Source organism: Rhinichthys klamathensis, unplaced genomic scaffold (assembly GCF_029890125.1).
Source record: "Rhinichthys klamathensis goyatoka isolate OS25496 unplaced genomic scaffold, OSU_Roscu_1.1 h1tg000352l_1, whole genome shotgun sequence".
Taxonomy (NCBI): Eukaryota; Metazoa; Chordata; class Actinopteri; order Cypriniformes; family Leuciscidae; genus Rhinichthys; species Rhinichthys klamathensis.
The window spans coordinates 843,540-870,815 of record NW_026606863.1 but is presented as its reverse complement, the minus strand read 5'-3'; the positions used below and the strand labels follow the sequence as shown (position 1 = coordinate 870,815).

General features: G+C 40.4%; 1 protein-coding gene across 2 annotated transcripts in view; it reads right to left on the bottom strand.

Moving 5' to 3' along the window:
• Positions 1–8,889: 8,889 nt before the first annotated feature.
• Positions 8,890–27,276, bottom strand: part of b3galnt2 (beta-1,3-N-acetylgalactosaminyltransferase 2) — a 34,793-nt gene continuing 16,406 nt past the window's right edge. For both annotated transcript variants that reach the window (XM_056232660.1, XM_056232661.1), the window contains 7 exons: positions 21,469–21,579; positions 19,883–19,961; positions 19,269–19,452; positions 17,525–17,656; positions 15,635–15,794; positions 15,192–15,248; positions 8,890–9,190 (listed from right to left, as the gene is read on the bottom strand). In XM_056232660.1, the coding sequence (XP_056088635.1) occupies positions 9,062–9,190; positions 15,192–15,248; positions 15,635–15,794; positions 17,525–17,656; positions 19,269–19,452; positions 19,883–19,961; positions 21,469–21,579 (852 nt within the window). In that variant the 3' untranslated portion in view covers positions 8,890–9,061. The remainder of the gene's footprint in view (positions 9,191–15,191; positions 15,249–15,634; positions 15,795–17,524; positions 17,657–19,268; positions 19,453–19,882; positions 19,962–21,468; positions 21,580–27,276) is intronic.

The window sequence follows — 27,276 nt, the reverse complement described above, 5'->3', positions numbered from 1 at the left end:
TTGCTTTAACAAAATTAAGCCAAGTTTATATGGATCTTTACCATTTAATCGTTTTTTTTGGCAGTGGCAATTATTTATGACAATAATATAATTTCAATAATACTTTTTTATTATTATTATTAGTATATTTAAACATATTTAAATGTCTGTTGTACTGCCTCTAATAGAATTTGTTTAAATCAGTAAATAATATTTAATTGTAATGGAATTAAAAAAATTGTGAACATAATTTGAGAATAATTGGAATGTCCAGATATATATAGACAGACACACACAGTGTATTTAAACTAATGTGTGTGTGTATATATATATATATATATGTGTAACATTTATTATTAATATTTTTATTATATTTTTGCTTATGATTTTGGGGTGAAATGTGACCTGGGCAATTTTTGTGAATTTTATTTGCCATTAAAATATTATTAAATAAGAGCCGATTGCCGTTCCCGAGTGCACAGAGCAAGACTCGTGTTGTTCCCTGTAGTTCTGCAGATGCTGATGCTGAAACTCGGCCTTACGGTCAGCTTTAACACTCCTGGAATCAAGTTCATGTCTTTCTACACTTTAGCAGCTTTTGGTTTTTGACTGATGTTGATGATGGTAAGAATTAAAGATGGATCCGTCACTTTTGGTGCTGGAATACCTCTGAAATCGTGAACTGGGATGATATCTCACAGTGTTTGGTGTATGAAAGGTCACTTGTTTTTACCTTTAAACAAATATGTGCACATTTGATCTCGTATAGCGGAGGTCAATGTTTTCAGGGAACACTTCTGTGAATAAACACTTTCATACACTACAGTCTTCCTCAAGTGTGTATTGAGCTGCTGTTTTTCTCATGAAGAGGAAACTAATGTACATTGCATGCATGAATAGATTTACTACTGTCATGTGATTTGAAGAATAATTGTCATGTGTTACTAGTCAGATATTTATTGTGGGTAAAACGTTGCAGTTCCTGATATGATGCTAATTTTGCCAGTCAGTCGCATTAATGTCATTGATCATTTCTTTCCTCTTATGAAATGACAGAACAGAATCTCAACACCTGGTGGCGCAATAGAGACACAAAAGCAACCGCTAGAATTACATAGAGCAGGGCAGTGAGTAGTGATTTCATAAATAAAAAAATGTAATGCAATAAAATACACATTTTATTAACCTCATTATGGTTCTTATGCCAGTTCTAATTTTGTGGTCCAACTTTGCTGTGCCATTTCAGCAGGATTCAGAAGTTGGTGTGGAATTACATAAACCTGAGAGAAACTGTAATGAAAACTATAACTTCAAATGGGAATGTGCTGAAAAATATTTAATGGTGTACTTAGTGTTAGAGGTTTGTTCAAGTGCTGAGCAAAATTAAAGTGTGTGTCGTCCTGCTGCATTTCTGCTCCATACTTGGTTTCTTAGGTTTCTTCTTTAAACCAGAATTGATCATAAATCATAAAAATGTAAACATCTAAAAGAGTGATTTTTTTTCCATTAAGGTGTGATATTTGCCCCCTAGTATTTACACAATTACAGCAGACAAAATGCAATAAGATTAATGTGTAAACCATTACAATTTTGAATATAGAAATATGTAATGGAAAAAATATTAAACTAAACCCGCCAGTAGATGGCGCTAAGTTGAGTCTTAATGAGGATTCATTTAATAACGAAACGCTTATCAGTTCGTTTATTTGTTGTTTTATTTAGTTATTTTGCCCAATAGTTTGAAAAAGAAACCGTAAAATAACAGCAAAACATTTACAAACAACATTTAACGGCGGCATGTGCCCATTAACCAACATAAGAGAATTGTGGACACGCAAATGTGTTTTAAATGATTAAAATAGTAACCTAATTTAAAATCGCTGGGGGACTGAAGTAAATAATTCAAGTGAAATCAGATGAAAAACCTGGAGAAGTTTGAGGAACCAGAATAAAAAAAATTAAAATATTTGGTGTTTCTGGCATGAAAACGAGGCTCTTCAACGTTGCAGTCGATGATTTAGCTGATTAAACACTGAAAATACCTCTTTCTCATAAATAAAATTAAAATTGACCTATTTAATAGAATATTTAATAGACTCCCTCACATGATTTTTTTTCTTTTTATTAAATAATAGGCTATAGCCTATGCCATTTAACTTGAGGTCTATTTTGGTGGAGAGTTCTGCCAAAAGTGCCAAATATAAGATTGATTATGATCTTTATGGATACATTATGGTGTATTTTAGCAGGAACGTCCATTTCCACATCAAAACTTATGATAGATAGCCTCTACATGTGCTCTCATGGTGTTGCTGCCTTTAATACGTGCTTTCAGAATTATCGTAAATATGAGTTTCCATGTTCCAATAAACCAGACTTTATTCGCCTGAATCGCCTCAATGGAAAGCATTTTACACTGTCTGAAACATCCCCTTATTATTGCACTGTGCCATTCACCATGTAGACAATAGTAGATGTGTAAAGAGTGACCGATTTCTGCCACAGCTTCAGCGTGTTTATAATTAGGGGGCGGAGTTTCAGATTATACAGAGCATAAATTTCATTTATCCATAAATAATCATTTATCCATAAATAATCATTTATCCATATTGGCGGAAGTGAGAGACTGCAAGTTTTGAATGCTTATCTTCTTGATGTCAATTTTGTCATTGTTTTGGAGCACACTAACTTAAAGATAATCGTAGACTAACATATTCATACTTAAAGCAAAAAATATATATATTTTGATTTCATGGGGACTTTAAACATGGCGGAGGGGAGAACGATTGCTTCTCCGACTACTATTCTTTATATTAGTTTTCTACAACAGCTACATCGCCTTGTTGTTAAAGTATTAGGCCTACATACTTATAGTTATGAATAATCATACGAAGCGTATGTTTTATACACAGCGAAAATAGCCTATATTAGACCTAAAATCGAGAATCGTCAGCAAGATGACTAGATCGCGTGGTGAATGTTTGGTTGTCAGTGAATGGGACGTTATCATTTGGTTTAAGATTGTAGATTTTCCTAATAAATAAGCGAGAATAAAACATGGTGTCCTCCATTATTCCTGTTCTTTCCGATAACAAAGTAAGTTAGGCTACTTTAATGCTCGTAGGCCTACTCGCGACTCCAGAAGTGAGAAGAATAATTTACTGACTTTGGAAGCGTTGATGAATGTTGAAAACTCACCTGAAAAACATCAGCAGCTTCTGCAAATCTGCACGAGTTCAGCCTCTCCTCATCTCCAACACACTCATTATGAATAAACACGACACATTAAAGTGAAAAACTAAACATTTCTCACGAAAAGCCCTGTGTTGGAGGGGTATGGTGTTGTGGTGTTGGTCAGAATCTAGACTCGTTACAGCTGTTCAGCTTGATGAGGTGATGATGATGATGATCAGGTAAAGTAAAAATGTATTTGTAATATTCCATAATCATCGAATTATAACAAATACAGGCTTGAAATATCACTTTGCATGTAATGAGTCTATATAATATATTAGTTTCACCTTTTAAGTTGAATTACTGAAATAATTGAACTTTTGCACGATATTCAAATTATTTGAGTTTCACGTGTAAAGCGGCAGACAAAGCACGCGCTTAGAATAAACAACGACCTCGCTAATAAAGTTATCTTTATAGTTCTTGCTGTGAACTTCTTTACATGCACAGCATACTACGTCAGAGGTGGAATAAATGCATTTACACAATAACAACTGTGTTGTGAATGTGTGTAAACAATTTGATATATTTTTGTAAATCCGTACTTCCCCTGGCAAAATGTGATGATATGAGTCTTTGTTTTGTTTATGTTAAACACCCGCAATGATGGAAACTGCACAATGTATTACTTTTACATTGGAGGTGAACGTTCTTGTAAACTGTGCAATTGTTGAATAAAAAAAAAAATAAAAAAAAAAAAATAAAAAAACAATAACAACTGTGTGATTTGATACTAGGGGCTGAGGTGGGTCTGAGCAGGCATAACTAATCTGGCTTTAGGCATCTTTACACAGCAAATGCAGCACAGAAACCAAATCTGAAGCGTCATAAAACCACGAAAATGCGTATTTACACAGGCTGTTTAATGCTGGTCTGAAGCTGCAGAAATGCATTTACACAGGAATTAAAAGTGTGGGAAACATACCTTTGAAAATAACTAAACTACAATTTTAAAATGAGTTTTAACAAAAACAAATGCTATAAAAATAACAAATAATATAAACATTATATAAGGCATTGCATATTTACACTGAATTAAAGCTTGCACAGAGCCGCCTAAATTTGGCTGTATAAAGATGCAGTTAAGGCTGATCTGTGCCCGCTCAAAATTCAGTGTAAAGATGCAAAAAGACCAAATTATGCCTGCTCAGACCCACCCCAGTCCCTATTATCAATATATACAGTTAAAATTACTGTGTGAATGCATTTATGCCACCTCTGAGCAGCATTCACAAGTCTGTGTAAAGACCTAAATGCCAGCTCAGAAGCGTTTCTGTGCCACATTTGCAGTGTAAATTTGCCACAAGTTAAAGGTATTGTAGGCAGGAATTTTACAAAAAAAACTCTTTTCCAAATTTGTTTAAACTTTCTGTATATATCAATGCATAATTAAAATGTAAGTACTCTGAAAAAGAGTATAAAAATCGAATGTCTGTAGTCCTCTCACGACTGTTTTAAAGGGGTCATATAATGGTACATGCACTTTTACAAGTTGATTGTACTGAAATGTGTGTTGGCAGTGTCTGTACACAACCATCATATAATGATAAAAATCCATCCAGTGTTTTTGTTTTAATCTCCTTATATGTTTTCCCCTGCCTCAAATCGAGCCGTTCGACCGTGTGACGTCACACGCTCGGAAGCCCCTCCCACGATTGTTGATTGACAGGAGCGTTTCAACACAGACCCGCCCTCGCTCGTGAGAGCTGTTAATCATAGTCTGCGCGGACCGGCGCGGTCATTGTTGATGTGCTGGAGCACTGTCTATGAGCAGAATGGCGTCTGAGCGATTGTGGTGTTCTGTTCTTGGGTGTAATAACGAACACAGTCATTTTAATGTTCCTAAATCCGAACCGCTGAAGACGCAGTGGCTGAGTTTGTTTTCGAAGGGAATATTCCCCACGAGCAACGTCAATGCTCTCATGTTTGCGCGAATCATTTCTCAGCAGACTGCTTTATAAACGAGGGTCAGTATAAAGCTGGTTTTGCTAAGCAGCTGCTCCTGAAAAAAGATCGGTACCAGCTATTCGTGTTCCTGCTGAACCTCTAGAACAACTGAAGTGAGTGTAACGTTTTATTAAACTTTATATTAATATTTATATTAATCCTTGTAAATCGCTAGCTGCACGCTTCACGATGAATGCGTCTAAGGTTTACACTCAGGGTACATTACGGCATGTTTTCTATGTATGACGTTCTCAATATAATGCATAATCCCACGTTTATACTGAACAACGTGTTATGGTTATTGTGTTACAAACGGTGTACGCAAGAGCCGGCTCTGGTGTACACAGAACAGAGAGGCGGAGTCAGCAAAGCTCGATCATTTAAAGTCATATGCACTGAAACGGCGTGCTGAAAACAGAGCTGTTTTTGACCAGGTAAAATAAGTGTTTTCATACAATACTAATGAGAATTTTTAATTAAAGTATATTACAAACTTTTAATTTAGACCCTAAAGAATCATATTAGCTTGTACAAAAATGGCATTATATGACCCCTTTAAAGACAGCTCATTATTTTCATTCACTCCACCCCCTCCCTTCTGGGCTCCTTCCAAATCCACGCCCCAAAAACACATGAACTCGCGACTCCGACCGCTGAGCTGAAGACGCATTATTTACCTGAGACGAGCGGAGAGGAAGGAGCGCAGTGCATGTAGTGACATCATGTCAGAATCACATGTAATAAAAAAAATCTAACTTTATCATTGTATTTTTGTACTCACTATCAAGCTAGCATATTGATATCGGTAAAGTTTAAAATATATATTTATTGATTCGCTAACGAGCTAGTTATCTATAAGGCAAAGCTAAAAACAGGTTGCATGATACACGTTTTTCCATTGCCATCATTTACTCTGTGATTAAGATGAATTTCGTGTAACATTCATAACATATATGGTGTTCTGCATGTAAGAGTTTCCATGATGAAAGCATTGTTGACTCTGATGAGGACTACACTCCAGAGACAAGTACTGCATCGTCAGCTCGAGGACAGATAAATCATTGTTTATCCAAAGACTTTTTGTTCATTACCTTTTCTAGTAACGTTACTCTCTTCCTTTTTTTGGCTGGTTTGCCTTCGCGAACTGCATATGTGAATTTTGATTGGTCTTTCTCTGCCATTGTTTTGCTATTCCTAGGTTCCGTGCCTCTTGAATTCCTCAAATCAAACGGGTACGCGCAAGTGGGCAGGTCCTGTGTGGCAAAAGGGTGGTTGCCATGGTTGCGAGAGAGTGACAGTCGCCTAAGCCAATCCTTTGTTTCGTCCCGGATGGAAATAATGAGCTGTGTTTAGTGCAGATTAAACGGTCTAGAGTCACTCGATTTTTATACTCTTTTTATCAGAGTACTTACATTTTAATTATGCATTGATATATATAGAAAGTTTAAAAAAATTTGGAAAAAAGTTTTTTATAAAATCTCTACCTACAATACCTTTAAGGCAGCTCTCTGTGCCTGCTCAAAATTCAATGTAGAGTTACAATGCAGCATAAAACCAGACTAAATTATGCATGCTCTGACCTGTCTCAGACCCTATAGGGTCTGAGACGGGATTATGCTTTTCTTACTTAGTATTTTTGTCTTGTTTCCAGTCCAAATATCTAAAAATTCTTAAATCAAGATGCATATGAGTAAAATACCATAAGATTTTATGTCTTGTTTTCTTAACCCATTTGCAGATAATTTTGCTTTTTAAAGCAACAAATCTCTTAATTTTGATTTACATCCCAGAAAACAAGACATAATATAAAATACTAAGTAAGAAAAGCATTTTTGCAGTGTAGGATCAAACTTTACCATTGTAATTGCTGTGTAAATGCATTTATGCCACTTCTAAGATGCATTTAAAGGTGTGTAAAGACACCTAAACGCCAGCTCTGAAGTGCTTCTGTGCCACATTTGCAGTGTAAATTTGGCAAAAATATTATAAGAACGTTCTATAAATTTTATTTAGAGAGCAGTTATCTTAATAAACAAACTTTACAGAGGAGTGAAAGTTCCCCGGCGGTACCGCGGTGCGGCCTACATCCGACATACTTGAACCTTCAAACGCCTTAAGTATTAAAACTTCATCAGACTTCCTCTTCTAGTCCTTCATTTTATATTTAAAATACTTTCGATGCATTTTTACATGTTAAATTGTTAAAACATGCCAGGATTGGTTTGGATTGAATATGGGATGATATAATTTTGACTCCAGATGGTGGCATTAAACTGAAATGATCTGTGTTGTCAAACCAGCTCAGAATAGTTTCTGCACAATCTCTGTTCGTTCACTAAAAGCACTGAGAAGAACATGCGGAAACAGAAGAATGATTCACTCAGGCTGAGTCCTCGTGTATTTTGAGGCGATGTACTTTACAGGGGATTGAGGGAATGCCTTAAAAGGGCCTTCACTTGGAAAAGGAGATATAAAAAACATTCAGCCATATCTCATTTCAGTTATAATTTTTGACACTATGTGGAGAGAAGCGATGAGCAAGTAAGGCATCAAGAGGTAGAAAATACCAGCATGAACTCTGAGCTCACTGCTGATGTGTCTGTGTTTGAGGTAAATCTGGATGCAGTGACGCATTAAATGTGAAACAAACCACATTACAGCATTCGATTTGAGCTCTGTAACCTCAGATTAACAGTGATTTCTAAAAGCTTGCTCTAAAACATGGTCACCAGCGACTTTTTAATATCCAAGAATCTTCCTGAAAAAGCTAGCTAAGGATAGTTCAACTGTTGACACGAGATATTTTGAACAATATGTGTTGATGGGCACCACTGACTTCCATGGTGTGGAAAAAAAATTCTATGGAAGTCAATGGGGTCCAACTGTGGTTACTGACATTCTTCAAAATATTATCTTTTGTGTTCAGCTGAGGAAAGAAACGCATATAGGTTTGGAACAATTTGAGGATGAGAAAATGATGACAGAATTTTAATTTTTGGGGGAACTATTCCTTTAAGCAAGACACTACGGGCAAATACATAGTTTGTAGAGTTTTTTTTGTGTGCGATTGTTAATTTTGGCCTATTTTATTATTGGACTTTAAAAGATATGGATTGAATTTAAAATCTCGCAAATATATAAAGGCTGTGAGTTTGAGTCAGAAACTTACAATTTTCACATTTGTATTCTGAAGGTTTGTTCATATATCATTCACCTGATTCATAGAACATTTTATTCCTAAAACATGGTGAAAATATTACTTTTGGCTGTTGACAGTATGTTCTGATTTATGGAATGATTAATAGAGAAATCTCAATAAACTCAACAAAATCAAAGAAGTTTGATTGAAGAATTTTAAAGCTCGCTTGATCCAGTGTTCAGATTTCTGTTCAGGAAATGCATGAAAATGAGTGCATGGTTTATTACATAATGCATCATTTTTACATATTTAACATAACATTTCAGAAAACTTGTAATATGCAATTCTTAACGCAAAGTATGGAGATATCCATTTGTTAATTCTTACCCTAATCACCTGTAATGTCTTGCCTTGAGAAGCTGCTCTACGCTGATTCCTCATCACACAAACAGACACATTTACAACCTGTTGCACTGTTTTTATTGTTCATAAATGAACATTTCAATGTAACAATTTTGGCGTCCAGCTCAGCTAAAAGCAGTGAAAAGGGTTTGCGTGTTTGGTGATTGAGAACTCGCAGCAATAGTGACAGAAAGACACGTGACAAGATAAAGAACAGGAAAGCTGCCCTGACGATTCACAAACCCTGGAGTTTTGTCTCGTCTTCTGGTGGATCCTCAAAGCCAGCCTGTGACCAACAACAGAAAAGGACAAGTGAACATTATTAAGAGAAGAGAAGAGAAGAGTGTGAGACATCAGAGTTCAGGCACATCCGCAGGGATCGCCACACTTCCTCTTCCGTTCCCAAAGCGAGCGCAGCTCCTGAGCCGAATGCTGCGGGGACGACAACATGTCCACGAAACACTCCTTCTCACACAGCCAGCCTGAATCCTGCCACACACACACGACACGGAACAACACACACATTAGAACCCGTTAGAATCCTATGACACTCCGGCAGAAACATCAATGTCATGGTTTGATTCCCACACTGTAAAAAGTGATGAATAAAGTGATGGATAAAGGCATCTGGCAAATGCAGTTTCATTCGATGCATTATTAAAGGTCATTATGCACTGCATTAAAGGTCTATATTAGATCAGTTCATGCATTAACACTGTAAAAAGTGTTCAGTTCACTTAAAAAAAATTTGTAAAACCGTTGCCTAAAAAACGTAACGCTTAATTGAAAAAAATTAAGTTATATGAGCTTGACAATTCCACATTACTTAATTTTTTCGATCAAGCATGAAGTTTATTTACTTAAAAAAATTGAGGAAACCCATTGCCTTAAAATTATTAAGTTAAGTCAGTTTTAATTGATTTAATTTGATTTAACTTAAAAAAATTGAGGAAACCCGTTGCCTTAAAATTATTAAGTAAATAAACTTCATGCTTAATCGAAAAAATTAAGTAATGTGGAATTGTCAAGCTCATATAACTTAATTTTTTTCAATTAAGCATTAAGTTTATTTACTTAATTTTAAGGCAATGGGTTTACAATAAATTTTTTTTTAAGTGAACTGAACACTTTTTACAGTGTGCCGTTAATGCATGAACTGATCAAATATAGACCTTTAATGCAGTGCATAATGACCTTTAATAATGCATCGAATGAAACTGCATTTTTCAGATGCCTTTATCCACTTATTCATATGAGCTGCAAAAATACAAGAATGACGAAACGCGTAATGCTGCAGAAATCAACATGTGACCGCCGGCAGTGTGACTGTGTGCAGCGGGACACTAAACCTCCACATCAACAAGAGCTGTGTGTTCAGGCTCGATAAATGCAGAATTTAGTCATATATGGTAGTTTATATATATATATTTCAGTTTTAAAGTACTTAAAATGCATGATTGTGTTTACAATCAATACTGGCAAAGAATTACACATGAAATAAAATACAATATTACAATAACAAATAACAGTAAGGACTAAGATAAATAATAATTATATATATATATATATTCTCTTTCATTAAAAAAAAAATATATATACACAGTATATAGTGTATTTTATATTTATATAATTGATTATATATAAAATCAAGGCAATAGTTGGTTCTTGAAATGATAATAATATATCTATATATACTCTCTCATTATATACATATATTAATGTTTATTTTAGATCATATGTATATTATCATATACACTCACCGGCCACTTTATTAGGTACACCTGTCCAACTGCTCGTTAACACTTAATTTCTAAGCAGCCAATCACATGGCGGCAACTCAGTGCATTTAGGCATGTAGACATGGTCAAGACAATCTCCTGCAGTTCAAACCAAGCATCAGAATGGGGAAGAAAGTTGATTTGAGTGACTTTGAACGTGGCATGATTGTTGGTTCCAGAAGGGCTGGTCTGAGTATTTCAGAAACTGCTAATCTACTGGGATTTTCACGCACAACCATCTCTAGGGTTTACAGAGAATGGTCCGAAAAAGAAAAAACATCCAGTGAGCGGCAGTTCTGTGGGCGGAAATGCCTTGTTGATGCCAGAGGTCAGAGAAGAATGGCCAGACTGGTTCGAGCTGATAGAAGGGCAACAGTGACTGAAATAACCACTCGTTACAACCGAGGTATGCAGCAAAGCATTTGTGAAGCCACAACACGCACAACCTTGAGGCGGATGGGCTACAACAGCAGAAGACTCCACCGGGTACCACTCATCTCCACTACAAATAGGAAAAAGAGGCTACAATTTGCAAGAGCTCACCAAAATTGAACAGTTGAAGACTGGAAAAATGTTGCCTGGTCTGATGAGTCTCGATTTCTGTTGAGACATTCAGATGTTAGAGTCAGAATTTGGCGTAAACAGAATGAGAACATGGAACCATCATGCCTTGTTACCACTGTGCAGGCTGGTGGTGGTGGTGTAATGGTGTGGGGGATGTTTTCCTGGCACACTTTAGGCCCCTTAGTGCCAATTGGGCATCGTTTAAATGCCACGGCCTACCTGAGCATTGTTTCTGACCATGTCCATCCCTTTATGGCCACCATGTACCCATCCTCTGATGGCTACTTCCACCATGTCACAAAGCTCTAATCATTTCAAATTGGTTTCCTGAACATGACAATGAGTTCACTGTACTAAAATGGCCTCCACAGTCACCAGATCTCAACCCAATAGAGCATCTTTGGGATGTGGTGGAACGGGAGATTCGCATCATGGATGTGCAGCCGACAAATCTGCGGCAACTGTGTGATGCCATCATGTCAATATGGACCAAACTCCCTGAGGAATGCTTCCAGCACCTTGTTGAATCTATGCCACGAAGAATTGAGGCAGTTCTGAAGGCAAAAGGGGGTCCAACCCGTTACTAGCATGGGGTACCTAATAAAGTGGCCGGTGAGTGTATATACATAAAGGCAGTAGTTGGTTCCTGAAGGTGTGCAGCGGAAAAATAAATTTAATAATTTTGAAATAATAATAAATTATATATATATATATATATTTATACACACACACATACACACACACACACACACACAATCTAATAATATACATCTATTAACGTTAATTTTAGATCACATATAGATTATTATGTGTGTATATATATATATTTTTTAATATATTTTTGAACCACAACCAGTTCAAAAACCCCTTATGATGCACAATAAAACAAGGACTGTGACGTCGCCCGGTATGGCGCAGCCGGGGCCCCACCCTGGAGCCAGGCCCGGGGTTGGGGCTCGTATGCGAGCGCCTGGTGGCCGGGCCTCTCCCCACGGGGTCCGGCCGGGCTCAGCCCGAAGGAGCGACGTGGGACCGCCTTCCAGTGGGCTCACCACCTGCAGGAAGAGCCGTAAGGGGCCGGTGCAGAGAGGATCGGGCGGCAGTCGAAGGCGGGGGCCTCGACGACCCGATCCCTGGACACGGAAACTAGCCTTAGGGACGTGGAACATCACCTCGCTGGCGGGGAAGGAGCCTGAGATCGTGCGTGAGGTTGAGAGGTTCCGACTAGAGATAGTCGGGATCACCTCTACGCATGGCTTGGGCTCTGGAACCACACTCCTTGAGAGAGGATGGACTCTTCACCACTCTGGAGTTGCCCATGGTGAGAGGCGACGGGCTGGTGTGGGTTTGCTTATAGCCCCCCAGCTCAGCCGCCATGTGCTGGAGTTTACCCCGGTGAACGAGAGGGTCGTTTCCCTGCGCCTACGGGTCGGGGATAGGTCTCTCACTGTCGTGTGTGCCTACGGGCCGAACGGCAGTGCAGAGTACCCGGCCTTCTTGGGGTCTCTGGGAGGAGTGCTGGAAAGTGCTCCGACGGGGGACTCCGTCGTTCTACTGGGGGACTTCAACGCTCACGTGGGCAGCGACAGTGACACCTGGAGGGGCGTGATTGGGAGGAACGGCCCCCCCGACCTGAACCCGAGCGGTTTTCAGTTATTGGACTTCTGTGCTAGTTACAGTTTGTCCATAACGAACACCATGTTCAAGCATAAGGGTGTCCATCAGTGCACGTGGCACCAGGACACCCTAGGTCGTAGGTCGATGATCGACTTTGTGGTCGTTTCATCTGACCTGCGGCCGTATGTCTTGGACACTCGGGTGAAGAGAGGGGCGGAGCTGTCAACTGATCACCACCTGGTGGTGAGTTGGATCCGATGGCGGGGGAGGAAGCTGGACAGACACGGCAGACCCAAGCGTACTGTAAGGGTTTGCTGGGAACGTTTGGCCGAATCTCCTGTCAGAGAGATCTTCAACTCCCACCTCCGGCAGAGCCACGACCGGATCCCGAGGGAGGCTGGAGATATTGAGTCTGAGTGGACCATGTTCTCCGCCTCCATTGTCGAAGCGGCGGCTCGGAGCTGTGGCCGTAAGGTCTCCGGTGCCTGTCGAGGCGGCAATCCCCGAACCCGGTGGTGGACACCGGAAGTAAAGGATGCCGTCAAGCTGAAGAAGGAGTCCTATCGGGCCTGGTTGGCTTGTGGGACTCCTGAGGCAGCTGACAGGTACCGGCAGGCCAAGCGGACTGCAGCCCGGGTGGTTGTGGAGGCAAAAACTCGGGCCTGGGAGGAGTTCGGTGAGGCCATGGAGAAGGACTATCGGCTGGCCTCGAAGAGATTCTGGCAAACTGTCCGGCGCCTCAGGAGAGGGAAACAGTGCCCTACCAACGCTGTTTACAGTGGAGGTGGGCAGCTGTTGACCTCAACTGGGGATGTCGTCGGACGGTGGAAGGAATACTTCGAGGATCTCCTCAATCCCGCCGTCACGTCTTCTATTGAGGAAGCAGAGGCTGGGGGCTCAGAGGTGGACTCGTTCATCACCCTAGCTGAGGTCACCGAGGTAGTCAAGAAACTCCTCGGTGGCAAGGCACCGGGGGTGGATGAGATCCGCCCTGAGTACCTCAAGTCTCTGGATGTTGTGGGGCTGTCTTGGCTGACACGCCTCTGCAGCATCGCGTGGCGGTCGGGGACAGTGCCTCTGGGATGGCAGACCGGGGTGGTGGTCCCTCTTTTTAAGAAGGGGGACCGGAGGGTGTGTTCCAACTACAGGGGGATCACACTTCTCAGCCTCCCTGGGAAAGTCTATGCCAGGGTACTGGAGAGGAGAATACGGCCGATAGTGGAACCTCGGATTCAGGAGGAACAGTGCGGTTTTCGTCCAGGCCGTGGAACACTGGACCAGCTCTATACCCTCTACAGGGTGCTGGAGGGTTCATGGGAGTTTGCCCAACCAGTCCACATGTGCTTTGTGGATTTGGAGAAGGCATTCGACTGTGTCCCCCGAGGCGGCCTGTGGAGGGTGCTCCGGGAGTATGGGGTCCCGGGTCCTTTGCTAAGGGCTGTCCGGTCCCTGTATGACCGAAACAGGAGCTTGGTTCGCATTGCCGGTAGTAAGTCAGACTTCTTCCCGGTGCATGTTGGACTCCGGCAGGGCTGCCCTTTGTCGCCGGTTCTGTTCATAATTTTTATGGACAGAATTTCTAGGCGCAGCCAGGGGCCGGAGGGTGTCAGGTTGGGGGACCACGCGATTTCGTCTCTGCTCTTTGCGGATGATGTTGTCGTGTTGGCCCCCTCACACCAGGACCTTCAGCGTGCACTGGGACGGTTTGCAGCCGAGTGTGAAGCGGCTGGGATGAGAATCAGCGCCTCCAAATCCGAGGCCATGGTCCTCAGTCGGAAAAGGGCGGCTTGCTCACTTCAGGTTGGTGGAGAGATCCTTCCTCAAGTGGAGGAGTTTAAGTATCTTGGGGTTTTGTTCACGAGTGAGGGAAGGATGGAACGGGAGATTGACAGACGGATCGGTGCAGCTTCTGCAGTAATGCGGTCGATGTACCGGTCTGTTGTGGTGAAGAAAGAGCTGAGCCGTAAGGCAAAGCTCTCGATTTACCGGTCAATCTACGTTCCTACTCTCACCTATGGTCATGAGCTTTGGGTCATGACCGAAAGGACAAGATCCCGGATACAGGCGGCCGAAATGAGCTTTCTCCGCAGGGTGGCTGGGCGATCCCTTAGAGATAGGGTGAGAAGCTCGGTCACTCGGGAGGAGCTCAGAGTAGAGCCGCTGCTCCTCCACATCGAGAGGGGTCAGCTGAGGTGGCTCGGGCATCTGTTTCGGATGCCTCCTGGACGCCTTTCCGGGGAGGTGTTCTGGGCACGTCCCACTGGGAGGAGACCCCGGGGAAGACCTAGGACACGCTGGAGAGACTATGTCTCCCGGCTGGCCTGGGAACGCCTCGGTGTCCCCCCGGAAGAGCTGGAGGAAGTGTCCAGGGAGAGGGAAGTCTGGGCATCTCTGCTTAGACTGCTGCCCCCGCGACCCGGCCCCGGATAAGCGGAAGAAGATGGATGGATGGATGGATATATATTATTGATATATTAAGGCAGTAGTTGTTTTCTGAAGGTGTGCAGCTGTAAAATGAATGTCTTTTTCACCTGATATTTGCGAGGTCCCACCGCAGCCATCCAAATGCCCATGCTCACATCTTCTCCCTGTGAAATCATGCATTTACATGCAGAAAACATTGTAAATATCTACTGTATACATCATCTAAATGAATTTAGCAGCATTTCTCTTGGTTCAGTGGCTCTGTAACAGTGAGAAACCGATTAGAGACTCAGGGTCCAGAACAAATGTGTGATATCTAGAGCGAATGAAATCGGTACAGACACATCTGATTCTGCAAGCATTGATTTCGAGAGAGCTTCGCTTATGAACAGGCTGCTAATGGTGTCACGCATGTCTTTGTCATCATGGATTTCTGTTTATAGGGATCTTTATCATGATATAGTTGCATGCTGGGTAATTCTAAAAAGTAATCCCTTTGTATTTTGAAGAAGGTCATGAAAACACATCATCCTCTAGTATGAGACGGCACCTGGTACGCTTTCAGATGCTGTGCGTTGCTGGCCAGCCACTCCACCAGATCCCGGGACGCCACATATCCGGATCCGCAGGCGAAGGCCGGATACGCAGGACTCGCATACTCCAGTTCCTGCCACTTACCCACTCGATCCACAGCCCAATTCTGCCGGAAACTGAAGAACACGGTCCACAACACAACTTAGTAATATCTCACACTCACTCACACACACACACATGCGCACGCACACACGAACACTGACACAACTCAGTAATATCTCACACTCACACACACGCGCACGCACACACACACAACTCAGTAATATCTCACACTCACTCACACACACACACACACACACAACTCAGTAATATCTCACACTCACTCACACACACACTGACACAACTCAGTAATATCTCACACTCACTCACACACGCGTGCACACTGACACAACTCAATATCTCACACACACTCACGCGCGCGCACAGCTCAGTAATATCTCACACTCACACACACACGCACACTGACACAACTCAGTAATATCTCACACTCACTCACACACACACGCGCACGCACACACGAACACTGACACAACTCAGTAATATCTCACACTCACACACACGCGCGCGCACACACACACAACTCAGTAATATCTCACACTCACTCACACACACACACACACACACACACAGACACAACTCAGTAATATCTCACACTCACTCACACACACGCGCGCGCGCACACACACACTGACACAACTCAGTAATATCTCACACTCACTCACACACGCGTGCACACTGACACAACTCAATATCTCACACTCACTCACGCGCGCACAGCTCAGTAATATCTCACACTCACTCACACACACACGCACACTGACACAACTCAGTAATAACTCACACTCACTCACACACACACACATGCACACTGACACAACTCAGTAATATCTCACACTCACTCACACACACACGCACACTGACACAACTCAATAATATCTCACACACACAGTAATATCTCTCTCTCACACACACAGTAATATCTCTCTCTCACACACAGTAATATCTCTCTCACACACACACACACAGTAATATCTCACACACACACAGATCTTTTGTAACATTATACATGTCTTTACTGTCACTTTTGATCAATTTAATGCATCCTTGCTGAATAAAAGTATTAATTATTAACGTAATTAATAAATATACACTGCCGTTCAAAAGTTTGGGATCAGTAAAATTTTGAATGTTTTTAAAAAGAAGTCTCTTCTGCCCACCAAGGCTGCATTTATTTGATTAAAAAAACAAAAAAACAGCAATATTGTTCAATATTATGACAAATTAAAATAGCTGTTTTCTGTGTGAATATACAGTAAAGTGTAATTTATTCCTGTGATCAAAGCTGAATTTTCAGCATCATTACTCCAGTCTTCAGTGTCACATGATCCTTCAGAAATCACTCTAATATGATGATCTGATGCTCAAGAAACAGTTATGATTATTATCAATGTTGAAAACAGTTTCTTTGATGAATAGAAAGTTATATTTCATTTATTTAGTACATTATAAATGTATTTACTGTAACTTTTGATCAATATAATTGATCCTTGCTGAATAACAGTATTGATTTTTTTTATCCCCCTCCAAAAAAAAAAATCTTAGTGACTCCAAACTTTTGAACGGTAGTGTGTAATGTTATAAAAGCTTTCTATTTCAGATAAATGCTGTTCTTTTGAACCCTCCATTCATCAAAGAATCCTGATTTCTAATTTTATATCAATCTTTTAAGACTAATCTATAACTCTAACCTGACTCATTCTGCTCTCTATAAAGTCTTTGCATAACATCTATTCTAATGAATTATGTTGAATCTGATTTGCGAAGAGAAAGTGTTCGGCTCACTCACTTGCCCCACCACAGGCTGGTGTGTGTGATGGTGTGTGTGAGGCGCTCCGTCTTCAGCAGGACGGCGTCCACGTCGATATAACAATCATCATCAGTCTTGAGAAGCAGCTTGAAGTCAGCGTTTCCCACCGACCTGTGCGAGCGGGAATTACACACTTAATGAAAACCCCTGAACTCTGCAGATCTGCTTTACTGGAGAAGACTCACAATACAAGACGACAGCCAGAAAACCCGAGGATGTCAGTTACCATAATAACCTATTACTGACTGACTGATAAACACAAGGAAAATCCAGCGTTTAATGTTGTTTATGTGTCTATGTGGTGTTTTTAATATGCTTAAATTCATAAGTCGAGTATTTTCTGCTTAAAACGGCAGTGAACCAAAGACAGTCTCAAAAACACGGTTTGAAATCGCTGGTGTTTCTGACGTCACAAACAACCTTGTAACCAATCAGATCAACGTGTGATCGTCAACCAGTGGATCTCTGAGCTGAGTGAGTGAGTGAGTGGAGGCGGGGCTCATTTGCATATTCATAGAACCGCATATACTAAATGAGGCAAGGGTGTCGAGTTACATACATTCAAGATATTTTAAGCCATAAAGACATTTAATTTTGGAGGAATAAACGCTTATATGTCATTTTGGTGATCAAATATGAGTTTTAACCCTTTAGGCGCCAGAGGTTTTTTCCTAAAACGTTCGATTTTGACATCTTAAATTCAAAAGGCTATATCTTAAAAGTGATAAAAGATAGAGACTTTCTGTAAATTAGAGAAATATTAAGGATGACCTAAAGTTTATGCAGGGATTACATTTTCCCATCTAATTAGCATATTATGACGTCATATGGTGGCGGCAATCTTGGATTATAGAATTTTCATGAAAAGTCACGTTTAAATGATAAAATGCAGCACTTCTTTCCCCCCAAAATGTCCATCACCTTCTGTATGCTATATTGCACAATACTAAATGCTCAGGTATATAGTAAGTAGTAAACAAACTGTGTAAATCATTACTAATAAATGGTAGAAACAAACCGAATGCATGTAGCGGTTGGCCTTTTGCTGTAGAGATTTTCCATTTACTAAATACAGTAGGCACTCTGATTCCATGTATGGGGCACATATATATTATTCATATGACATACAAACACAAGTAGACAAGACCTGTTTAGTTCAAACGCTCACTCGCACAGATCATGAGTGAGATGATACGAGCAGCGCGGCCAGATCGAGTGTGCACAGCTCGGACTACTGTCATTGTCATTGCGACTCCTCACCCTGCCTCCACGTCGCCCCCTAACTGTCCTATGGATACCTCGACCTCGTCTAACATACCCAGTGGTATTAGACAAAGTCTCCACCACAATACTGTCGCCGCGATTGCGGAGAGGCTCTGATAACATGGCTCACTCGCACACTAGCTCCGCTTTTGATCACACTGATTCAATGTGCTCTAACTCGAACATTTTGTATAGAAGCATGATGTTTTTTTGAGTCGGGGATGAAGTATGACATGTCTGCCATCCAGTGGAGGGGAGGTCGAACGAAATTTTACACCCAATTTGACAAAATCGGCCGTTTTATTCAGTGCCGCATCTTGTCGAGTAAACTCGACCGTGGCGCCTAGAGGGTTAAGGGATAAAATGATTGACTACAGGTGGACTTACTATAATTTCGGGCAAATATGCAAATCTATACCTGGAGAGCGAGGTCTGGGAGGTGATTGGGTAATGCACTAACCACTTATAAAACTGCAGCAGTTTTAAAGGCACGTTCCTGTAGGTGTCCACCACGTCCACGAACACCATGTCTCCGTGTCTGAGGCTCTCGTCCCGCAGGGCTTCGTCCTCGTGTTTCAGCTGATCCACTCGACTCCGCTGCCGTCCCGCTCGCCCACGCAACAGCTCAGACAACACCTCCACATCTGAAAAATGTTATTACGGTATTTAAAAAAAAATCAGTTTCCACAAAAATATGAAGCAGCACAACAGTTTTCAACATTGATAATAATCATAAATGTTTCTTGAGCGTCAAATCATATTATAATGATTTCTGAAGGATCATGTGACACTGAAGACTGGAGTAATGATGCTGAAAATTCAGCTTTGATCACAGGAATAAATTACACTTTACTATATATTCACATAGAAAAGGTTTATTTTAAATTGTAATAATATTTCAAATTTTTTACTGTATTTTTGATCAAATAAATGCAGAATTGATGAGACTTCTTTCGATAATCTTACCGAAGCTGCTAAAGTTCTCCTACATCCCAATCCATTCAGTGATTGATCATGAAAGCACAAGGCTGAATGACACCAAACACAAACACTACATAATTCTCCTCAACGTACCGTACACTGAAAACATGAATCCTCCAGCCAGACCCGGGAAGCCCAGAGCGCTCCTGTGAGGCAACGTGCCATCTTCAACCTGAGGAAACACAACATAACCTCATCCTGATGGGAAGAAAACTCTGGGATTGAAGGATGGACTCGTGCCACATCTACAAAACCTCCTGATCTGAGCCAATAAAACCCTCCGGAACCGCTCTGCATTTCAGTGACAAGTTTTTGGACTGCAAAAAATGCTTTTCTTACTTAGTATTTTTGTCTGGTTTCCAGTCCAAATATCAAAAAAGTCTTAAATCAGGATGCATTTACTTAAGTAGTAAAATGCCATAAGATATTACCGGTGTGTCTTGTTTTCTGGGGAAATAAATAAAAACTAGGTGAGTTTTTGCTTAAAACAAGCAAAATTATCTGCCAATGGAGTAAGAAAAATAATCTTACTCCATTGGCAGATAATTTAGCTTGTTTTAAGCAACAACTCACTTAAAGGGATAGTTCACTTTGAAATAAATTTTTGGTGTGTTTTAGCTTACCTCAAGGGCATCCAAGATGTAGGTGTCTTTGTTTCCGCAGTAGTTTCAATTTTGATATTTTTAGGTCAAACCGTTCTTGTCTGTCAGTCATATAATGCAGGTCTATGGTCACCACCTCAAAGAGCATGCACAGAGAAGTCCAGATTAAACATGAGTTAATGACTCGTAAATGTAAGTACACATTGATGGCCTAAGACACGAAACGAGCGGTTTGTGTGAGAAAACGAACAGTATTTATATCGTTTTTACCTCTTGTAAACACAGCCACGTCCAAGTGATCTGAGGGCGCCGGCGCTTCGGTCTGCGCAAGCGCTGGAAGGGATCTCTTCAGAAGAAAAAATAAATAAAAATAATTCAACGTTGTCTGTTGATATATCGAAATCGTCTTACATTGCGATTTCCTGTATATCTAAATATGTTTAGATCTTCACAGTGAAAGGTAACACTTCCGAAATCTCTGTGTAAACAATGAGTGACGTACACGCGCGAGAGATCACTTGCAGCGCTTGCGCAGACCGAAGCGCCGGCGCCCTCAGATCACTTGGACGTGGCTGTGTTTACAAGAGGTAAAAACGATATAAATACTGTTCGTTTTCTCACACAAACCGCTCGTTTCGTGTCTTAGGCCATCAATGTGTACTTACATTTACGAGTCATTAAATCATGTTTAATTTGGACTTCTCTGTGCATGCTCTTTGAGGTGGTGACCATAGACCTGCATTATATGACTGACAGACAAGAACGGTTTGACCTAAAAATATCAAAATTGAAACTACAGCGGAAACAATCACACCTACATCTTGGATGCCCTTGAGGTACGCTAAAACATATCAAAAATTAATTTCAAAGTGAACTATCCCTTTAATTTGGATTAAATCCCCCAGAAAACAAGACATAATATCTTATGGTATTTTACTCATCTAGTAAATGCATCTTAATTTAAGAATCTTTTGATATTTGGACTGGAAACAAGACAAAAATACTAAGTAAGAAAAGCATTTTTGCAGTGCACGTTCTACTATAATACATTCAAATGAAAGAAGCTGTTGCTCTCACAGATCCAAACTTGAGAACGCCTCCGCCGTTATTCAGACGAACCGCTGAAGTGTTGACAGACATCAGACCGGACGAATCCTGAGCTTCCCACAGGAGCGTTCCCTCAAAACCCTGCAGATGAAGACCAGAGACACTGACACCAGAAGAGAGCCAATCCACTGATGCCTCAAAGTATATCTAATAAGTGATTATAATCAAGGTATTAATCAATATTTCTGCTTCGAAATATCAAATGAGTTGAATGACTTCTCAGAGTCATTCTCAAACTCTTGTTTATGAGATTTTACTTCGTTATAGAAGTTCCCAGTGCAGGGTGTCTACAGATACAAACCAGTTCAATTCAAGACTTTTTAAGATCTTTTTAATGCCACTTTGAATGAAATTTAAGACCAAACCTGTGATGGAAATACACATTATATTACATACGTATATGTAATATTTAACCTAAGTAATTGAAGTAATTTAATATCAACTACTTGTTTATTGAACTAAAATCAATGTTACATTTGCAGTCGTGAGAATATTCAGCAAAATAGCTCCCGTCATGTTATGTTACTTAACTATGTCATATGTTATAAACTCAACATTCATACCTCAGTATGTTACTTCTGTGAGTTTTCTTATGTGTGCTGTTATGCTCGTTTGTTTTGATTTCTAACTATAAAATCTCACAGAGAAAGGCGGTGCGAGTCTCAAAAGCGTTACCAGAAATACATTATCATTATCAATCACTGTTTATGTAATAAAATCAGAATCATTCAGGCGTTTCGATGCTTCGCTGGTTATCTGATGGACATTGGGTCCGTCAGACTGGAGTAATTTTAGCGGTAATGTGACCAGAAATATTGAAGACCCATCGAATCTGAATTTAAGACATTTTAATACTTTTAAAGGCCTTTTACTTTAAGACATTTTAAGACTATTTAATTACCCGCGGCCACCCTGCAGTGTGATCATAATGGTAAACGTAAAAAATAATAGACTTGACGGCAGAGAAACAAAGTGACACATTGGCTAAGTCACTATCCAAATTGAGATCCCTCACTTTTATGAAAGGCTGTTGGACGAACACAAGAGTGAATATAACTTATTTATAAATCGGTTAGTTCCAATCCTTGATTCTGATTGGTCAATAGCTGTGCTTTATTCACGATAAAACACGGCTATGACCGCTTCACCCAACGGTTCTATGTATCACTACACAACACCCCTAGCAACCACTCTTAGCAACTTAAACAGATGTTTCATCTCATTGATATTGTTCATTTAAAGCTAGAGCAGAGCATTGTGAGAGATCGAGTAAGCGAGTGTACCTGCATTTACAGTAGACGTAGCATTTTCCTTCAGGTCAGTCCTATATTCATAATAAAAAAATGCGTTTGAATGTCCGCTGCATATTTTGTCCTTTTAACAGTCATGGGGTTTTCCGTGCATAACGTTAGTCATCTGTCAGTTGCGTCTGTCTTCTCCGTGATCACAAGTTCGAGTCCTTTCAAAAGCCTTCTCTACAGACTCACTCACTCACTCACTCATAAAGACAGTCTTTGCCGCCATCTATTGGCGAAATAATATATGTAACTTCTGTTGCTGTTCACGTTCCGGGACTATTTTTTCCAGCGGAAGGCAGGCTTTTAGTGATTTTACTTCATGAAAGTTGCATAGATACATATTTTTCGGCTTTAATATTTTTATTGTGTGGCAACCGTTTTATAAAAGCAATAAGGTACTCGAGGCAAGTGCTGTATCGTGAATAAGTAACGGCTGAAGGGGTTGCAGGCACTCCGCTTCGCGTCGTGCCTAACAACGCCCTCCAGCCGTTACTTATTCACGATACAGCACAGCCTCTCGTACCTTATTGCTTACATAAAAAGGGTGCAAGTGCTGTGATCTTTGCAACTGTAACAGAGCGGCCTACGAACTCCTCGTGAGTCTTAAAGCCGACTTCTGCTGATGAAACTGCAAACTATCTTCAGTAAAAATTCTCTTCAATTTATTATAATTCTGACTCTCGTCTTAAACTGACTGCACTTCTAACGCCTGGGCCCGTATTCATAATCATAAAGATTCTAAGAATCCTCTCAGAAAACTCTTAATTTAGCTTAAAAACTTTTACGTAGGAGTCTTCGCTTAAGAGCGATTCGGGACCGATCTGAGAGCAACTCTGAGTAAGGAAAAGACAAAAACGTGCATCTTAGTGAGGAGGCGGGGCTGACCCCGTTGCTATGTGTGACACAATCTTTTGAAGACTGTGATTGGTTGGTTGTCCAAGAAGGAAAAAAAAGAGTGATTTTAAGTATAGGGTCTATTCTAAGCCTTCACTTTGAAATTACATGCGTAATTTTTCCTATTTGACCGTTCTCACACACACACACACACACACACACACACACACACACACACACACACACACACACACACACACACACATTATATATGTGTATATAAATCCTTTTTATTTTATTTACCATGCTGTTCATTTCCTATAAGGTGTTTGATTGGCTTAGAATGATAAAAATTGTTCCACTCTTTCCAATTACACCGATTGCTGGCATGTCTATTTAAGCGGTGGTTTGAATGTTGGTTTTAATGTAACAAACATGGAATCAAAACCTAGAAGGACGAGAAAGCCCGACTGGACAGAGGAACAGTGTTTACTGTTAGCCCAGTTAGTGGATGAACACAAGGCCATCCTTAAAGGAACATTCAGGCTGGGTGTCGATCTATAGCGTCTTATTAACTCACTGTCATCCATGGTCTGCAACACATTTCTTCTCCCTCTTCGTCGTTCTGTCATTTTCTCCTCTGCTAAAGAAACTCTTAAGCCTCTTAAAAGTCCTCGTCCGTACTCCTAACAATTTTGACCTTAAGACCTCTTTTAAGGGTTAAGATGCTTTCTGAATTACTTTTTTCTTTACTAGGATTTTTTCTTTAATTTTAAGAGTAAACGCCCACATTTCTAAGACTTTTCTTAGAATTGTGTCTCTAGGAGCGACTCTTTGCATTAAGATTCTTTACGAATACGGGTCCTGAATTTTTGTGCAAAAAGTGGCTCCTAGCGGCCAAATTCTAAGAAAATTCTCAGAGTCATGACGTTTTCTTAGAATTTCCCCTAAAAGTGACACGAAAATCCCAGTTAATATAAAAGCTATTCCTCAAGATTCTTAGCGCTTAAAGGGGCTCCTAAGGCGAGATCTGCTAAGAGCAGGGAAGAGGACTTTTAGTGGCTTAGGAGTTCAAGGAGTTGTAGGATATTTGTTAACAAGCCTTCATAAATAGACCAGCCAGCAATCACAGACATTGATAAAAGCTGAGCCGTGTTACCCTCGTTAAGACCACACTGAGTTGTAACGTTGCAATTTCTACTTCATTAAGGACAGCCCCTTGAGATAGGCCATCTTGTTTTCAATGGGGTCCATATGGGAGTGAAAGTACAAAATATGCCGGCTAGGATATTAATATGAGCAAATAAGACACGAATCATTATTTGAACAGGGTGTAATGAGCTTAAGTTTTCACATATTTTAGATTCTAATGTTAGGCTATAACCCCTACAGCTTACTATTCATTTTCCAGATATTTTCTTGAATGTGAAATATTATTTACAATTACAGTCTGCATAAGATTAGAGTGTATAATTATGTTTATTGATTTGAGGGTACATCCTTTGCTCATTATCACCAAAAGTTCATTTTCATCAAACTTGTAGGATCAACCAATCACGGCTTTTGAAATGATGACTCATACCTAGCAACGGGGTCAACCACACCTCCTCACTAAGATAGGATTTTCCATCCATTCCTTGCTCAGAGTTCACTGAAAATGTTCTGGAATCACTTCTAAGCTAAAACTCCTGGCAAGGAATTTTTAGGTTAAGTTAGGAGCTCTCTGAGAGGATTCTCAGAATCTTTAGGGATACGGGCCCTGGTCTTTTTGAATCATCATATCTTTAACGGTAGATTCCCTAACAGATCATTCACAGAAAACACTTTCTCTAGCACGAGTTACATTATCAGCTTCTCAAGCACTACTTTATGTGTTTCCAAGGACCACAATCAGAGATCTCACTTATCAAACAATATCTTCATTATCTTTCAAATTCTAAATAAGATATATAGATAAATAACAATTAACTAATAAAACTAAATGGTACAAATAAAGTGAAGCACATGCAAAGTATTCAATGACTGTGGCAACTTTAATTATTGGGAAACATTAACAAAGCTCTGGAATTGAAAGTGCACTGAGAAAAATGCTTTTCTTACTTAATATTTTTGTCTTGTTTCCAGTCCACATATCAAAAAAGTCTTAAATCAAGATGCATTTACTAAAGTAGGAAAATGCCATAGGATATTATGATTTCTGGGGATATAAATAAAAATTAAGTGAGTTTTTGCTTAAAACAAGCAAAATTATCTGCCAATGGGGTTAGAAAAATAATCCTGTTTCTGTTTGAATTAAGATTATTTTTCTTACCGCATTGGCAGATAATTTAGCTTGTTTTAAGCAATAACTCACTTCATTTTGAGTAATTCCCCCGGAAAACAAGACATAATATCTTATGTCATCTTACTCATCTAGTAAATGCATCCTGATTTAAGAATCTTTAGATATTTGGACTAGAAACAAGACAAAAATACTGAGTAAGAAAAGCATTTTTGCAGTGTGCCTAGAAAAGCAAATGTAAAGAGAGCCATTAACTCATCAGAATTCAGAAATGCTTGATTCTGATTGGTCAGTAACACTCTGAGGTCACAGAATCACTGTATAATGATGCTCATGAATGTATTTGAGACACTTCTTTAATGTAATCGCTGTGTAATGTACATCCTGTCCATTGATACAAGCTATTATTTTGATGGATGTACATTATATATATATACTCACCGGCCACTTTATTAGGTACCCCATGCTAGTAACGGGTTGGACCCCCTTTTGCCTTCAGAACTGCCTCAATTCTTCGTGGCATAGATTCAACAAGGTGCTGGAAGCATTCCTCAGGGAGTTTGGTCCATATTGACATGATGGCATCACACAGTTGCCGCAGATTTGTCGGCTGCACATCCATGATGCGAATCTCCCGTTCCACCACATCCCAAAGATGCTCTATTGGGTTGAGATCTGGTGACTGTGGAGGCCATTTTAGTACAGTGAACTCAATGTCATGTTCAAGAAACCAATTTGAAATGATTAGAGCTTTGTGACATGGTGGAAGTAGCCATCAGAGGATGGGTACATGGTGGCCATAAAGGGATGGACATGGTCAGAAACAATGCTCAGGTAGGCCGTGGCATTTAAACGATGCCCAATTGGCACTAAGGGGCCTAAAGTGTGCCAGGAAAACATCCCCCACACCATTACACCACCACCACCAGCCTGCACAGTGGTAACAAGGCATTATGGTTCCATGTTCTCATTCTGTTTACGCCAAATTCTGACTCTAACATCTGAATGTCTCAACAGAAATCGAGACTCATCAGACCAGGCAACATTTTTCCAGTCTTCAACTGTTCAATTTTGGTGAGCTCTTGCAAATTGTAGCCTCTTTTTCCTATTTGTAGTGGAGATGAGTGGTACCCGGTGGAGTCTTCTGCTGTTGTAGCCCATCCGCCTCAAGGTTGTGCGTGTTGTGGCTTCACAAATGCTTTGCTGCATACCTCGGTTGTAACGAGTGGTTATTTCAGTCACTGTTGCCCTTCTATCAGCTCGAACCAGTCTGGCCATTCTCCTCTGACCTCTGGCATCAACAAGGCATTTCCGCCCACAGAACTGCCGCTCACTGGATGTTTTTTCTTTTTCGGACCATTCTCT